The sequence below is a fragment of the Trichogramma pretiosum genome, unplaced genomic scaffold, assembly GCF_000599845.2.
Source record: "Trichogramma pretiosum strain Unisexual culture from Peru unplaced genomic scaffold, Tpre_2.0 scaffold25, whole genome shotgun sequence".
Taxonomy (NCBI): domain Eukaryota; kingdom Metazoa; phylum Arthropoda; class Insecta; order Hymenoptera; family Trichogrammatidae; genus Trichogramma; species Trichogramma pretiosum.
Genome location: NW_019641621.1, coordinates 1,466,894 through 1,481,365, shown reverse-complemented (window position 1 = coordinate 1,481,365; position 14,472 = coordinate 1,466,894). Strand labels below are relative to the sequence as shown.

The 14,472-nt window shown below is 39.7% G+C and overlaps 4 protein-coding genes across 4 annotated transcripts; 2 read left to right on the top strand and 2 right to left on the bottom strand.

The window, feature by feature from the left end:
• Positions 1 to 201: 201 nt before the first annotated feature.
• On the bottom strand, positions 202 to 6,592 carry LOC106654075 (1-phosphatidylinositol 4,5-bisphosphate phosphodiesterase-like). The gene is made up of 20 exons (XM_014373762.2): positions 6,325 to 6,592; positions 6,186 to 6,245; positions 5,965 to 6,105; positions 5,819 to 5,898; positions 5,618 to 5,753; positions 5,443 to 5,543; positions 5,217 to 5,383; positions 4,938 to 5,148; positions 4,617 to 4,875; positions 4,364 to 4,558; positions 4,128 to 4,302; positions 3,856 to 4,013; positions 2,972 to 3,175; positions 2,696 to 2,894; positions 2,457 to 2,627; positions 2,015 to 2,158; positions 1,639 to 1,813; positions 1,345 to 1,548; positions 947 to 1,193; positions 202 to 878 (listed from the first exon to the last, which is right to left on the bottom strand). The coding sequence occupies exons 1-20, from the start codon at positions 6,493 to 6,495 to the stop codon at positions 810 to 812; spliced, it is 3,267 nt and encodes a 1,088-aa protein (XP_014229248.1). The 5' UTR covers positions 6,496 to 6,592; the 3' UTR covers positions 202 to 809.
• Positions 6,593 to 7,441: 849 nt separating this feature from the next.
• On the top strand, positions 7,442 to 9,311 carry LOC106654135 (complement component 1 Q subcomponent-binding protein, mitochondrial). Its single transcript, XM_014373857.2, has 5 exons — positions 7,442 to 7,988; positions 8,129 to 8,279; positions 8,359 to 8,561; positions 8,797 to 8,885; positions 9,055 to 9,311. Exons 1-5 carry the CDS (start codon positions 7,796 to 7,798, stop codon positions 9,199 to 9,201), a joined length of 783 nt encoding a protein of 260 aa, XP_014229343.1. The 5' UTR covers positions 7,442 to 7,795; the 3' UTR covers positions 9,202 to 9,311.
• Positions 9,312 to 9,696: 385 nt separating this feature from the next.
• LOC106654097 (ankyrin repeat and MYND domain-containing protein 2) lies at positions 9,697 to 11,606 on the bottom strand. The gene is made up of 3 exons (XM_014373799.2): positions 10,955 to 11,606; positions 10,503 to 10,880; positions 9,697 to 10,382 (listed from the first exon to the last, which is right to left on the bottom strand). Exons 1-3 carry the CDS (start codon positions 11,156 to 11,158, stop codon positions 9,747 to 9,749), a joined length of 1,218 nt encoding a protein of 405 aa, XP_014229285.1. The 5' UTR covers positions 11,159 to 11,606; the 3' UTR covers positions 9,697 to 9,746.
• Positions 11,607 to 11,722: 116 nt separating this feature from the next.
• Positions 11,723 to 14,387, top strand: LOC106654096 (zinc finger CCHC domain-containing protein 8 homolog). The gene is made up of 7 exons (XM_014373798.2): positions 11,723 to 12,057; positions 12,128 to 12,374; positions 12,442 to 12,746; positions 12,818 to 13,025; positions 13,093 to 13,276; positions 13,337 to 13,506; positions 13,575 to 14,387. Exons 1-7 carry the CDS (start codon positions 11,816 to 11,818, stop codon positions 14,247 to 14,249), a joined length of 2,031 nt encoding a protein of 676 aa, XP_014229284.1. The 5' UTR covers positions 11,723 to 11,815; the 3' UTR covers positions 14,250 to 14,387.
• The last annotated feature ends 85 nt before the right edge of the window (positions 14,388 to 14,472 follow it).

Below are 14,472 nucleotides of genomic sequence, written 5' to 3'. Positions count from 1 at the left end.
AGACCATCTCTCTCTTTCTCTCTCTTTCTCTCTATCTCTCGCTCGCTCGGCAGGACCGTTGCCAAGGATCGGCTGCATCCATTCCCGTCTGCCAACTAGCTGCACGTACGCAGTCGACCAGCGTCGTGCCGAGATCTTTCGTTTTCTCGTCTTATTCTTTTTTTTTTTTTTTTGGAAAATGAAAAATTTTAGTCAAATATATATCTGGAATGGTTTTTTTTATTAATGCTTTACACGTACAAGTTCGTAGTCTCGAGTCACGGCGATCGTTCTTCCGAGCACAAAATTAATTTAACGCCGATCGCCGCATCGACCCGATCTTATAAAACAATATTATACATAATAAACAACGTCTCTGTTACATTATAAATTCAATACGTCGCATGCAACAGCCTCTGCGTCTCGTCCTCCCCCACCACTAGTACCGGCACCATCGTAATGGGGGACGATACTTTTACGCGAGCGAACGTGAAAATTTAAGGCTACTCGTTTACCGCGTGCAACAGTAAACCTGCGTACGCGACGCTGATACGGTAGCCTATCTCGCGGCCCGGCTTCCGGTAATATACTCTCAATTATGTTACATTATATTCTCGCGTGCATCTTACGTATAGATATTTTTTATATGGAGCAAAAAGATGAGACGGCTAAAACTGGTTTAAAAAGAGTTACGATATCCTTGCTTATAATGAAATATCTCGTTCGAGAGTCACCGAGTGCTGCTGTAGTTTTGTACGAGGCACTTTTGAAAGACACCCTGATTCTCCCTTCATCTCGATAATTTTCGTGGATCGATTCTTGCATCTCGCTCATACGTAAAACTCGCTCTTGGCCGAGATTTCCAAGTGCGCCGCCTCGTTCTTCCATTGCTCGATGCACTGCAAAAACAATACAAGGACGAAATGTCAGGTATTTTACTAATTCTCGAGAGCTACGTTATAATTACCCCAACGAAATCCTGATCGATTTCCTTGGTCTGCTTCTCGTGCGTGGCTTTGAGCTTCTCCTTCTCGCGGGCGTGCTTGATCGCGATGTTCTTGCGCTCGTCCATAAATTTTTTAATGTTGTTGGCTTTTTTCTCCTTCAGTCGACGATCTTTATCACCCTTGGTCTTGAGCGCTTTGTCGTTCATTACCTCCTTGGCGGTGTCGGCCGACACTTTGGCTTGGTTCGCGTTCAATTCTTTCATATCCCTGGAACGCGAAACAAAAGCGAAAGAAAAAAAATGAATTAAAAGAAGAAGAAGCAGCAGCAGCAGCAGCAGAAACAAAAGAGCGTGTTCGATGCGCATCCTCTAAGGTGTATATCATTGCGCCGAAAAAAGTAGTATAGCCGAAAACTCACTTGGCGTGCTTGGCCTCGAGCAGCTTGAATTGATTTTCCATGACTTGGGGCATGCAAGCTTTGATCTCTTCCTTGGACGCTTCCAGCTGTACCTTTTGCAGCTCCCACTCCTCCTTGCGATGCTTCTCCACCATCTGGGTCCACTGGGTCATCTGCTCCTTGATGAGACTTTTTACGCTCGCGTCGCCGACCAATGCGCTCTTGCTGCAGAACCGAGACGAGAGAAACAACAAAAATGTATACCACCTGCGAGCCGATGTACCACTGGGCGATATCGCCTTCGACGATACTTACTCTTTTCCCTTGGTCAGTTTTTCTATGGCCGTGCAGTGGTTTTTCTGCATCGTTTGACGCTCCTTGAGGTGCTTTTTGCGCAGCGTATCCAGTTCTTTGTTCATTTTCTTGCCGAGTTTAAAGAACTTTTCGCGCCGTAAATTTTCGTAATTGCACGGCGGTAACTTGAATTCCTCTGTGGAAGCAATTATTACGTGTTAGTTGTATCAAAGTATGCTCTTCCCCGAAGATTTATAAAAAACTATTCGCACTAATTGCGAGAATCATATATTTATTCATATGCAAATGTGTATGCGTGTTTACAAAGCCAAATATGCCTGCGTATACAGTATACACACGTACGCGAATATATACATATATACAAAGTTTGACTTGCCTTTCTTTTTTTTCTCCTCCTCTTCTTTTTTCTTCGCCTCAGCCTTGGCATCGGTCTGCTCGATACCGAGTCCCTTCATTGCCTCATCTCGTTTTTCTGCGCCTTTACCGAATGCTCCCGGATCCGACAGCATAGCCATGAAATCTGCGGCGAGAAGTAGCAGCGGTAGCAGCACATGTTAATGCTATATGAGCTCTCTCATAGTTTGCAGCTCTACTCGCGTAATACTATGGAGCCGAGCCGAGGCTCGTCGAGCAGCTGAGAAACATTTTATTGGCACTGCTTCCGCGAATTAATTTTACACGACTCGTTGTATACATAAAACGTTTGAAAAGTCGATCGCACTCGAGACGTTATATATACACTCCTTTCCTTAATATTTTTCTCTAATTTTTCTTTTCCTACGTACTCGAAAAATATGTATAGTCAGTTTAGTGCTTACCGCCAAATCCATCGGGGACGTAGATGGACAACTCGATGTTGCAGAAAAGCATGGGCAAAGCCATGGGGAAGTTGGCCTCGGTCTTGAGAGATATGTGCCTGTAGCCGGCTTGCAAACCGTCCAGCGGAAGAATCCTTTGGCCCAGTAATTTTCCGCTCTCTTCGTAGACGCCTGCGCAAAAAAAAAACGTCGATGACAGCGGCTCTGAAAATGTTAACGAAAAAGATGGGAAAACTTGCCGAAACGCAGCACAGCCAAGTCCGGCAGGACGACTTTACGGAAGACGAAGGGATCCTCGTTGTAGACGGGATTGAGGCCGTTGGCCGGCACCATGCGAGTCTTGAATTCCTTCTTGATCGTGTCGGCCGGCAAGCCGTACATGTCGACTTCCACGTAGGTGCCGACTTTTTTGTCCGACAAAAATTGCCCGGCTATCACCTGATAATTTAGCTCGTATAATAATTGAGAATCGATAAGGGAGCGCGAGAGAAAAAAGGTACAGAGACGAGACGTACCCTGACGGAGCAGGTGATGGTGATGACTCCGTCGACGCCCTCGGAGAAGGGATCGAAGTTTTTGCCGGCTCTGCGCATAAACTCGGGCTTGAGCAGGTAGCCCGTGGTATTGTTGTACTCGAATTTACCCTGATTCAATTGCATGGGTAAATCTGGCGTTTGAAAGTTCAGCGCCACCATCTGACAGCCGGCGTTCCAAAATACCTGCGAGAGGAGCATGCAGGAGACTCTTTAGCGATTATTTACACAGCCGTTCAATATAAATGACGCCGATACGTATGTATGCGCTTATAAATAAAAGCCCGACGTGTCGCCTATATAGCGGAGCTATTCCGAGAGAGATTTTATCAAATTATCAGTCACACGTGCTGCCGCTCGCTGACGAACGAGACATCGATCCGTGCAGTTCTGCGTCGCGTTTCTGCACCGCGAGCTTCTCTGCATTGATATTATACTCTCACAATGACACGAAGCAGCAGCAGCAGCAGCAGCGTTTAATAATAAAAAAGCCCGCGACGAGATGGTTGCATCGCGAAGCTCGCGGCGGATTAAATTCATTTTGTAATGCCTCGCAAGAGAGCTCGATATAATTTATTTTACGCAAAGATGGATTATCAGCGCGAGAGAGCTAGCTAGCGTCGCGACTCGAGGTTTTCCAAATTTTATGGAATAACTTCTTGACTAATGTAGCGCAGCCGATTTCGAATTTCTTGCGCTGTGATATATTATACATCGAGCTGCTTTAAATAATATGATATATTTGTGTACAGAGCAAGTCTCTCTCTTTGAATCGAGCGAAATTGTCGTAATTGTGCATTTTAAAGGAGATGTCGCGCTTAAATATGAAATCGGCTTAAAATATATATCATTCGAGCTAGTAGTACCTGGGGCATGTAATTCGACGAATCGACTCGCGTGCCTTTCGGATAGATACGGCTCATCTGGCGCTTGTTGTAATTGACGAACTCGACGCCGTTCTTCTGCAGGTGATTCAGCGCCGCCGTCTCCGAGAACGACGACATGTTGTGGTGGATATTTTTCTCTGCGCCACGTCCAAGCAAATTGGTAATTTCATGAAACACGAAACATTAATCGAATGAATTCAGGAAGCTATGCGTATCGCGAACTGCCATAAACGCTAATAAACAACACAAACTCTCGGCGTGCTCGAACGTCTGGAACTTGACGGGCTGGGCGTAGTTGATCATGGACGAGAGCAGCGGATGGCAGGAGGTCGCGCTGCCGGAGTAGGCCGGAGCAGCAGCTCCGTCGGGGCCGGCTTCGCCCGGGGCTCCGGGTGCTCCACCCTCGGCAGGGGCCGCCGCCGCTTCCTAAAATTCAGAAAATTTCAATCGATCGCGCTAAAAGAAGGAGGATAGTAGAAGGCTATACCGGCGGGGGTGCCTCGGTAGGCGGCGGAGCAGCGGCGCTCGCGTCCTCGACCACCTCGTCCTTGGCTTCGAATTTGCCCGACAGGAAGAGCTCCAGCTCGACCTTCTCGACCTCCGGCTTGAGTCGCTTGTTCTTGATCAAGATTTTGCGCTTCATGGCGCTCGGCGGTGGCAGAGGCTGTCCCTCTACGTACAACTGCAAAATTATGCGCGCTATTATCCACGATTGGATTATGTTATTGTTTATGACTCACGGGATAGTCGGGCAGCGCCTCCTTGAGCAGCAGTTCGCCAAAGATCTCGTCAAAGTACTTGGCCATTTTGTACTGGTTGCTCATGCACAGGTGGTTCTCGATACTGAGGATCACCGGGTACTCGGAGGTGACGAAGGCGCAGTCGCGGATGGCCATGAGCGAGTCCTTGAAGAGGATGTCGGTGCACATGGCCTTGCCGTGAGTTATGATGATCTCGTCCTCGGGCTTCTTGCCGTCCCAACAATCCAATTCCACGCACCTACGCGTGAAACAACAAAATTTAGTTGACCGTCGAGTCGGCGAAAAAGTTGCATAGTTTACCTGCAACCAGCGAGCAAAGTCTGGCGATACATCTCGACGCTGCTCTTGGCGCCCACCTGTTTGCCGCTCAAGTACGTGTTGTGGCTGGAATTGATGTAGTAATGCGAGAGCGGCTGGTCCATGTCCATCCACTCGTCGAGCTTGTCCAGAAAGACCGGGGCGTTCTCGTCCGACATGAGGTAGCGAATGAAGCCCTCCTTCGAGATTCTCTCTGAGTGTAAACAAAATCGTGACGAGCGATTGTCAACCAACTAATTTCCTTACTCGGAGCTTACTCACTTTGAGACTTGAACTTGTCGTCGAGCTCGTAGTCGGTGATGATCTCCATGCATCTGGCGTCGCTGTAGAGCGGATACAAGATCTCGTTGAGCTGTGGGTCGCGCTGCTTCTCGTTCATAAACTGCACCAGCTGCTCGCACGTTATGTAGTCGTTCTTTCCCTTTGTGCTATTTTAAATAAATTATTAATAATTGTACTATTTCAAAGCTAATTGCATTATACTCACATGGAGCCGAAAAGCTCCTCGATGTCGTTTCGCGGACAGATCTTAAAGTACAGCGACTTGAATTTGTCAAAGGTGAAGGCGTCGGGCTCGATTTTGTCGTTCTTTAAAACATCGACATTAGGTGAGCTTTGGGAATTTGATTCTATACGAAATCGTCGTTATAAATTCATAATACCTTGCCATCGGGCAGGCCGAGCTCTTTGAGGCCTTGGTAAACTAGCTTCTCCGTTTTTCCGGAGGCAAACGTCTTCGTGATGACCTTGACCGGCACTTTACCCTTTGGATCGACTTGAAAGCTCAATTTCATCCAACTGCAGAGCGATTAAATTTCAATGAAATAAGAATAATCGAAACGACGTACTTGTTCGAGACTCACTGTTTCATCAGCTGCGTAGTGGGACAGACGTTGCTGGCTTTTGTATTATGCGTGACGAAACGAAGTCCCGCTTGCCAATCCTGTGCGAGTATAACGAGTCGGAGGATAAAAAAAAATCGATCATTATCGATTCGGATTAAGCATACCTTGGCTGTTTTTGCATCGGGACAGACGAAATGTTGATAATTGATGTTGGTGTAATCGATGCCTATACAAACGGTGATGGTCTTCTCGTCGAGCTGCTCGGCGTTGCCGTGCTTGCTCAATTTACCGCTCAATTTCGGATCCTGAGGCAAACCGGAGAGGATACGAGTGATTGTTATTTTTCTGTAAGTAATGTTGCTGTACATGTGTAATGGGGACCGACCTTGGGTGTTCCTCCATATCGTATGTCGCTCACTTGGGCGAGCTCTATAACGTCTCCGTCCTATTTAATAATAAACAGCATCGTCAAGAGTCGAAATCTCGCTGACTCACTTTTTTATCGTGTAACGAATCGTCATTACCTTCCCTTCGCTCTTCCAGTACAAGAAAAAGCCATACTTGTCGACTTTGCAGAGGCAGCTCGGCTCGAAATCGGTGCTTTCCTTCTCCTCCACCCAACGATCGAAGGTACCGCCGTTGAGCAGCAGCGCGGGTGTTTCGCGCTGCCAATTGTACTCGAACTTTTTCGTCATTCTCGCCGCTGTCCCTGGCTGGCCCTGGAGGCGCAGCCGACCCGACGTTCGACCGCGTCAGGAACGCCACTGTCGTACTTTTTTGTTTTGCCTCGCATCACCGCCTAGCTATTTTCTTCTTTTTGTTCAAAGAGCTTATTGGATTACCCCGGACTAGAGGGAAATCGCATTATTTTCAATGTTAATCGGTCGCCGAAGAAACCATATTATTACGTGCTGCTGGCTGAACGATGCGCACAATGTGTCAAGTACAAAAAATCGTTATTATAAGAGTCAAGGACGTTAAATTATTTGAATCGTGGCCGATAGATAAAAAAGCCTCGTATTTTTCAATTTTTGTTTATTTCATAAACGCATGATTTACTCTTGAAAAGTTGAGCTTGGCAACGTGTCTCTGAGCAAACCAACGATCGTGCTTGTTTTTAACCAAATTAAATTGAATTAAAAACTATTTGATACTTCGATTCGAGTGTTGACCTTTTTCAATCGGCCTTCTTAAACTATTCATCCCTTTTTAGAATGCAACACCGCAACCAATTTGACAAATGCAAATATGCTCATCAATTTTGATTTTCATAATTTTTCGATTATCATTTTTTTCAGATGCTAATATTTAATCAATTTATTATATTATATCATTAAGCGCAGTTTCAGATAGATAAATGAAATTGGTTACCATTAAAAGGCTTTAATTAGACAATTTTATTATTACTATTTATCATTTCATTGAACAATTTGACGCAAGTGCATGCAACGACTTCGATTGTTCAAGCTTTATTGATTTTTTATCAAGTATTATTGGATATATCATAGGCATTGAGAATTGAAGCTTCGAGATCGTACAAGTAACGCCCCGAGTGTCCAAAAAGTCGAAACTCTGTAAAGCGCACGTAAAGCCACGGGCAGGCAGTTACGCGTGGTTTATCTTGGCAAGGCAAAAATCAGATGATCGAGAGACGTCTAGAACGATTCCGTATTCTCACGAGTATATTTTCGTAAACGAACGCAGCCAACCTAGCTCATAGGTAGACCCAAAAAGAAGAAAACTGTACTTGAGCCATCTCTATACACAGCCAAGTGCGTAATTTCGCCATCTTTACTGGGCGCGCATTGTCGCCTCCTCTCCTACTGCTGCTGCCTCTCCTCGTCTCTCTCCGCAGCACCGCATCGAACGTGTCGTCTCTCACTTCTCACTACTATATCGCCGGTCTCTCTGCAGTCTTTTGTACGCACGAGGTTCCAACGAGGTTAACGCATTTTCCAGAACCGCTTTTTTCCAAAGACACATCACATCGACGCCATGAACGGAATCGCAAGGAACGTAATGAGGCTCGCAGCCCTCAAGAAGCTTGCCTCGCCCGCCAAACTCACCGTGCAAACTAGTCGAGTATTCCTCAGCACCCTCAGGCCCACGATCGCCGGCAGCAGCCTCGTGTCCAACACCCACAGGCATCCCTGTGCCTGTGTGTCTTGCAGATTCTCCCATACCAAAGGTTAGTGCTGCATTCGTGTCATTTCGTCATCTTTTTTTTTCTTCGTTCTTCCTCGATAATTTTTATGCCTGGATAAGATGGCATATATTTATGTAACTCGCTGCCCAAAAACTAATCCAAGTTATCTCTATTATTTGCAGCTGAAAAAGAATTGGTCGAATTTTTGGCCGAAGAAATCGTAGCCGAAAAGAAAGCCTTGAAATTGAAAACCATTCCCACTGAACTCGATGGCTTCAAGGTTTCACTCGATGGTGCAGAGGTTACCCTCACGAAGCAAGCTGGAGAAGAACTGTAAGATCCCAATTTTCATTCATTTCATTGGAGACTGTAGAAACTTACTGAGATTTAACTCTTCTTATCATCATTTTAGGATCAAAATTTCTTTCAATGTTAACCACACAGTAGACACAGAAGCTGAGCCCGATGTAGACCCTCGTGACGATAAACCTGATATTGGTGAAATCAAAAGTAAACCTTCTTTTGAAGTTGATATCAAAAGAGGCAAACAAACTCTATCGTTCACATGTTCATACAACAATGAACCTGGTGCATCAGGAGCTGATGATTCCTACAGTGCGTATAAAAATTATAAAACATTTAAATAATTTCCAAAGTGTTGAGTATAGACTGATGAATTACATAATCTTTCTAATAATTGATCTTTGGAAAAGTAAAATACATATTCAATATTATATGTTTTGTTTTGTTTAAGCAAAAACTATTGAATATGTGACAGATTTATTATCTTATTATTGAAATTTTTTCTTTCAAACTGTATGTAAATTAATTGCTTGATTTTTTTTTTTAGATGATCTCTTTGGAATCGATGAAATCACACTCTATGAAGGAGAACACACAGAAAAAGTTTACGCAGTTGGAGGCGAAATTGTTGATGGGGTGAGTTGAAACAATAATTAACCACATTTTATATCAAAACTAGAAAATGAACATAAATATTTAAACGCTTTTTCTGAACTGTCTTAATATTTTACTGCAGAGTAATGTTTTTATCAAATTGCAATGATAAGTATTTAATGGTCTAATTTTTTATCTTTTTCTATTTCAGTATCTGTATGACTTGTTGATGAACTACTTGGAAGAAAAAGGTATTAGCAATGAATTTGCAGAAAAAATCATTGAATTGAGTACAAACTATGAACATACAGCCTACATTGGTCTTTTGGAAGGACTCTCAAAATTTACAGCCAAATAAGTTAATTGTAGTTGAAGTTTTTGCTTTATTATAAAGAATGTAATATCTACTTTCTTTTAGCTTTGTAAGAATTGTTAATAAATGACGAAACTAGTTACATTTTTACAAAATAGCTGCATTTTTCTTTTTAAAGTATTCTAAAAATATAGGCCTAGTGAGAATTTTTACTTTTTAGGAATGAAAAGTTTTTGTGACAATTGATCAATTTTTCAAGCTATTTGTTGCATCCTTGTTTCTAATTACCAGTATGTTGCTATAGTACATTTGTGTATTTTTTTTTATTTCAAAATTGGACAGCTGAACTTTTATTTTATTAACCTTTAAATTAACTAAGTGATAATTTTAATGAATTTATTATAGTAGAAATTCTGAATGGACTAACAGGTCTTGTTTAGATAGGGTAGCGTAATAATAATGATTTATTACAATCATTCAATTCAAGTTTAAAGTCATCATTTTTAAATTTATACAAGAATTTATTTTTAATGACTGTCACATGAAATATTGAACAGTGATACACACAATTAATTCAATCTTTAATTAAATTAGTTCACAATCAAATTTTGTAGTCTTGAAGTAACAGCATTGGTAATTTCTTCACTGTTAGGGGCAGATTCAGGTACATGGTTTTGTTGAGATGACTGGTTTAATCTACTACAATTTTTTTTATGTATAAACCAGTGTAATCTTTGGCATTCTCTATCACAATATTGAACAACTTTGCATTTGCTACATTTTTTTGGAGCTTTTTCTTCTCCGCATGTTTCACAGATTAATCTTTCCACATCTTTGAAAACTTGTTGGCCATTTATAGCAGCAGAAATAACTGAAACAGCACTTGGAGGATCAGAACTTGTTAATGTTGCCACCATTTGACGGAAAATTGCTGTGTCTCTATAAGAATATTCTCTGACCAAGTCCCTTAAAAACAGTTCTAAATATTCTTGTGTGCCATCATTCTTATACTTGAGGAATTTTTTTATTAGTAAATCTGCAGCTTCATGCTTTTTATCTTCATTTGAGCCATCCTTTTCAGTATTTGAAGATACATGACGTTGTATTGATTTTGAAAGTTCATCTGTTAGGTAGCAAAGATAATGGTACTTAAAAGACATAATTTCATTAGCATCTGCTCCTTTATTCATTTCTTTTTTACTCATGCATTCCAATACTTTTTGAACCTAAAAAATATTCATGAATGAAGGATATGGAAAAATTTGTCTAAAATTTGACTATTTACTAAAAACTGATATTAAACATGTGAACTACAAATAATTTCTTAAACCAAATATTGTACTCACCATAGGTAAATTGTCAATTAAACCAGGCAATTTTTTCAGGTTCATTATAACTTTAACAGGATGTACATTAACTTGTGTAATGAACAAATAAAATGAATCTGCTAAATGTGGATGTAACATTGGCTCTTTTTGCAAGTTTTGTGGTTTTATATAATAGTCTAGATTTGCCTTAGGAACAAAATTATTTATGGCAGAAGCACAACTATGATTTCCTACAAAACCAGCCATTTGTGCTGCAGTTCTTCCTACGCTGTTTTTAGCATTAATTTTTGCTCCATGCGACATGAGTAAATTGCATAGATCTGAGTTACCACTGAGAGCTGCAAAATGCAGTGCTGAATATCCATGTTTATGCTCGCAATCATTTACAACAGCACCCTGTGACAAAAGTAGACAGATGTTAATAAATAAGCTTTTTTATACTTCATGTAATTAAATGAATAATCCCTTACTTGATCCAGTAGCATTTGAACAATTTCCTTATTTCCTTTATAGCAAGCATGTTGTAGGGGGCTCATACCAAATTCATCCACAAAATTGATTTTCAAGTCATTGACATTTATGAGAGCTCTCAAATCGTCGGTTTGATTATTAGTTATTTTGTCGAAAACTTCTTTTCGTAAGTTTTGCATTTTAACATCACTTTCTTCAGACATTTTTGAGTCGAATTAGCACTTTGCACACAAGTAAATAGAGGAAAAAGAATTGATTCTAAGTTGAAAAAGCTTGTTGCACTTTATTTACTTTGTCAAGAGGCCGTATTGATTTTTGGAATTTCAATATATCCCGTAAACGTGGAGTATACGATAAAAGTTGGTTTATCGTCTGAAGCTTGAGTGTGAACTGTGAACGGACCAAGATGATTGAACCGTAGCAGTTTCGTAGGCGCCTATGTATGTACCATAGATTATTTGATGCTTCATCGATAGGGTTAATTAAAGACGGACACAGGACAAGGGACATTTTTGTGTTTAAAAAAATACACTTAATTTTGCTATCAGCTCTGCTTTAGAACAATAAATAAAAATTTGAATTTGATTGTACGTTAGTGAAAAGAAAATAACAATCTGATATTTTTCAATCTCATATTAGCTCTATTTACGATGTTGCTTGGACTGTCACAACTCAAGTTTCAATAGGGAGCGCTTTCTCTTTCTCATTGCAGACATTCTTGAATTCGGAGTCGGAGTAGACGGCCCAGCGTATCGTATAACGCAAAAGACAACAACAAAACGTCGGCGAGTTCTTTTAGCTTGAAATCGCGGGTTTTTACTTAAGTTAAACAATCATTAATGAAAAAGTAAGAGCTCACGATGGAGAAAGAACCAGAGATAATAACTTTGGACGATAGTGTGGTATCGGAAAAATCATCGACAGAGATGTCAAACGACAGTATTGTTTTTATTGACCAAAACATGGATAATAACCTGTCCATTCAAGAGGTCGACGACTCCTTCACCAAACCGGAGGATCCTCTTCTAGTCGAAGAAGGAGAATTAAAAGAAACTGAGGAACCTGCATTCCAAATTATTTTCAGAGATGAGAGGTCCATCAAGTGAGTGAACTTTGTGCACAATTCAAAAATTGCGTGGCACCAGGTTTTTCACGCAACTTTATTTTTTCAGAAACTTTAAAGATAAAATTGAAAATTTTTTCAAAAACACACTACTATCCAAGACGAAAAAAGAAAACATTCGAATTTCTATGGAAAATTTAACACTAGAAATTTACGACAATGGAGTCTGTAACGAAGATTTCGAAAAACAAATTGATGATAATACGTCGAATGACGATAAAAACACGGATGACTGCTTATTTTTCACAGGAAATGAAACTGGAAATTTCACCCTTGACATTCCTTTATATGAAAAGGTTTGTAGAATACAATGCGCAACACAAAATGATAAATTACAATTCAATAATAAACAATTTTACTTAGACAACCCAAAATCCTATGAAAGAAACAGACGATGATGAAGAAGAAGTCAAGAAGAACAATTTCACACCAAAAATGTCTTGTTTCAATTGCCTTGGAAATCATAGTATGCGAGATTGTGATCAACCCAGAAATCCAGCAGCTATAAATAAAAATAGAAAAGAATATAATCTCAAAAAAGGTTCGGGTTTAAGATATCATATGGATGACGAACAAAAGTTTGGACACTTTTCTGCAGGTGAAATTAGTTCTAATTTACGTGAAGCATTGGGTATTGAAGAATCGGAGCTTCCTGTACATATATACAGGTAACATTTTTTTTAATTTTTTTTAAAGTGTGTTTACAAAATGATTGATCTTGTATGATTATATGATTCAGAATGAGGCAGTTGGGATATCCACCGGGCTGGTTGGAGGAAGCTAGATTGCAACATTCGGGTCTAGCTGTATATTCAGATGGAAATGTTGATCATGGATCGGATGAAGAAGGAGAAATAATTTTACCAGGCGACAAGGACAAATACGATATTAAAAAAATTATAGACTTTCCAGGATTCAACATTCCTTCTCATCCTGGAATACAAGATGTAATTAAACTTAGTTTTCCAAAAATACTTACATAACTAACATTGAAAACTTTTATGTATTCTGCAGGAATGTAATGAATATTGGGGTTCCGTTGTTCAAGTAAATAATAGCAAAGAGACAATGCTTTCACGTTTACAACATAAAAAAGCAGATGACGGATACAAACGAAAGAAGTTATCTCTTGTTCCTAGTCGAAAATCTAATAGTACATCATTAAATGCTGGTGATATGGAAATTGAGCAAGCAGAAGGTATTAATTCAAAATCATATTTCTTTGTAGATTAAAAATGATAATCATGATATTTTCTAGAAACATTAGTAGAATGTGTTCCTGCTAATGATCTATTTGTACCTCCACTACCAAAAGATGGAAATCCACTTCCTCCGCCTCCACCAGAAGACGTAAATGTTGCAGAAATTGAAAATGAAATTGTTGAAAATAAAAATGATATAAAGGAATATCCATCAAGTCTTTTAAAGGTAAATTTTATACTTATGTGTTTCAATTTGTCTGTAAAAAAATACTTATTTATTGTGTACATTTTCAGAGCACTAATGATCTAGAAAAGGATTCAAGGACCGATTCACCGTCATTACTTGATTTGGAGAGCAGAAAAAAACAATTGCTGGCAGAATTAGAAAAATCAAATCAATCTTGCTCAGATTTAGATACATCTCAACAATCAAATATTAATACAACAAATGATACATCTCAAAAGTCAAATGTAGATGAATTGAATATTTCTCAACAATCAATTACAGATGAGTTGAATACTTCTCAACAATCAAATATAGATGATTTGAACACCTCTCAACAATCGAATATAGATGTTTTGAACACTTCTCAACAATCAAATACAGATGAATTGAATAATACGTCTCTGTACTCAAACGCAGAGAGTTCTAGTGATTTGAATAGTACTGGCATTGAAAATACCTCATCAATTGAAGGAGAGAGTCATCTTAAAGACAGTACTCCTAAAAATGAATCGATATTGCCACCAAAATTTGTTAGTAAAATTACAAACAAAGTAATGTTAGGTACTCCAATATTAAAAAGTTGCTCGCCCTACAAACGATTACCGACGGCTGAGAAATTTTCAAAAGACATCTGTGATGTAATAAATTTTGAAAACTTACCAGATTCTACTGGTAAATATGATCAAATGGTCGGAGTCTTGGAAAAAGTTAGACGAACAGTCTCCAAATTACATAAAGAGTAAATGTGTTTCATTGATTTCTAATCTATATTGTACAATATTAATAGAGAAATTTCTGTATAAAAGCAATTAATTTTTTCATTTATACTCAAAAAATGCTTTTATAAGCATTTCAAAACGCAAATTGAATATATAAAAACATTTTGATTTTGTAAATTGATGAATAAATGTATATATTTTTAAAATTATCTATAGCATTATTTTCCTTCCAAGTTTCAACGCATAA

Bases quoted from the DNA above. Each gene is read 5' to 3' on its own strand.
- LOC106654075 (XM_014373762.2), bottom strand. From the start codon at position 6,495: ATGACGAAAAAGTTCGAGTACAATTGGCAGCGCGAAACACCCGCGCTG. The intron at 5,899-5,964 runs GTATGCTTAATC...ATACTCGCACAG, and splicing joins CCGATGCAAAAACAGCCAAG to GATTGGCAAGCGGGACTTCG. The intron at 2,895-2,971 runs GTACGTCTCGTC...CTAAATTATCAG, and splicing joins CCATCACCTGCTCCGTCAGG to GTGATAGCCGGGCAATTTTT.
- LOC106654135 (XM_014373857.2), top strand. From the start codon at position 7,796: ATGAACGGAATCGCAAGGAACGTAATGAGGCTCGCAGCCCTCAAGAAG. The intron at 8,280-8,358 runs GTAAGATCCCAA...TCATCATTTTAG, and splicing joins AAGCAAGCTGGAGAAGAACT to GATCAAAATTTCTTTCAATG. The intron at 8,886-9,054 runs GTGAGTTGAAAC...TTTCTATTTCAG, and splicing joins GAGGCGAAATTGTTGATGGG to TATCTGTATGACTTGTTGAT.
- LOC106654097 (XM_014373799.2), bottom strand. From the start codon at position 11,158: ATGTCTGAAGAAAGTGATGTTAAAATGCAAAACTTACGAAAAGAAGTT. The intron at 10,881-10,954 runs GTAAGGGATTAT...CTTTTGTCACAG, and splicing joins TTCAAATGCTACTGGATCAA to GGTGCTGTTGTAAATGATTG. The intron at 10,383-10,502 runs GTGAGTACAATA...AATATTTTTTAG, and splicing joins TAATTGACAATTTACCTATG to GTTCAAAAAGTATTGGAATG.
- LOC106654096 (XM_014373798.2), top strand. From the start codon at position 11,816: ATGGAGAAAGAACCAGAGATAATAACTTTGGACGATAGTGTGGTATCG. The intron at 12,375-12,441 runs GTTTGTAGAATA...AATTTTACTTAG, and splicing joins ACATTCCTTTATATGAAAAG to ACAACCCAAAATCCTATGAA. The intron at 13,026-13,092 runs GTAATTAAACTT...TGTATTCTGCAG, and splicing joins CTCATCCTGGAATACAAGAT to GAATGTAATGAATATTGGGG.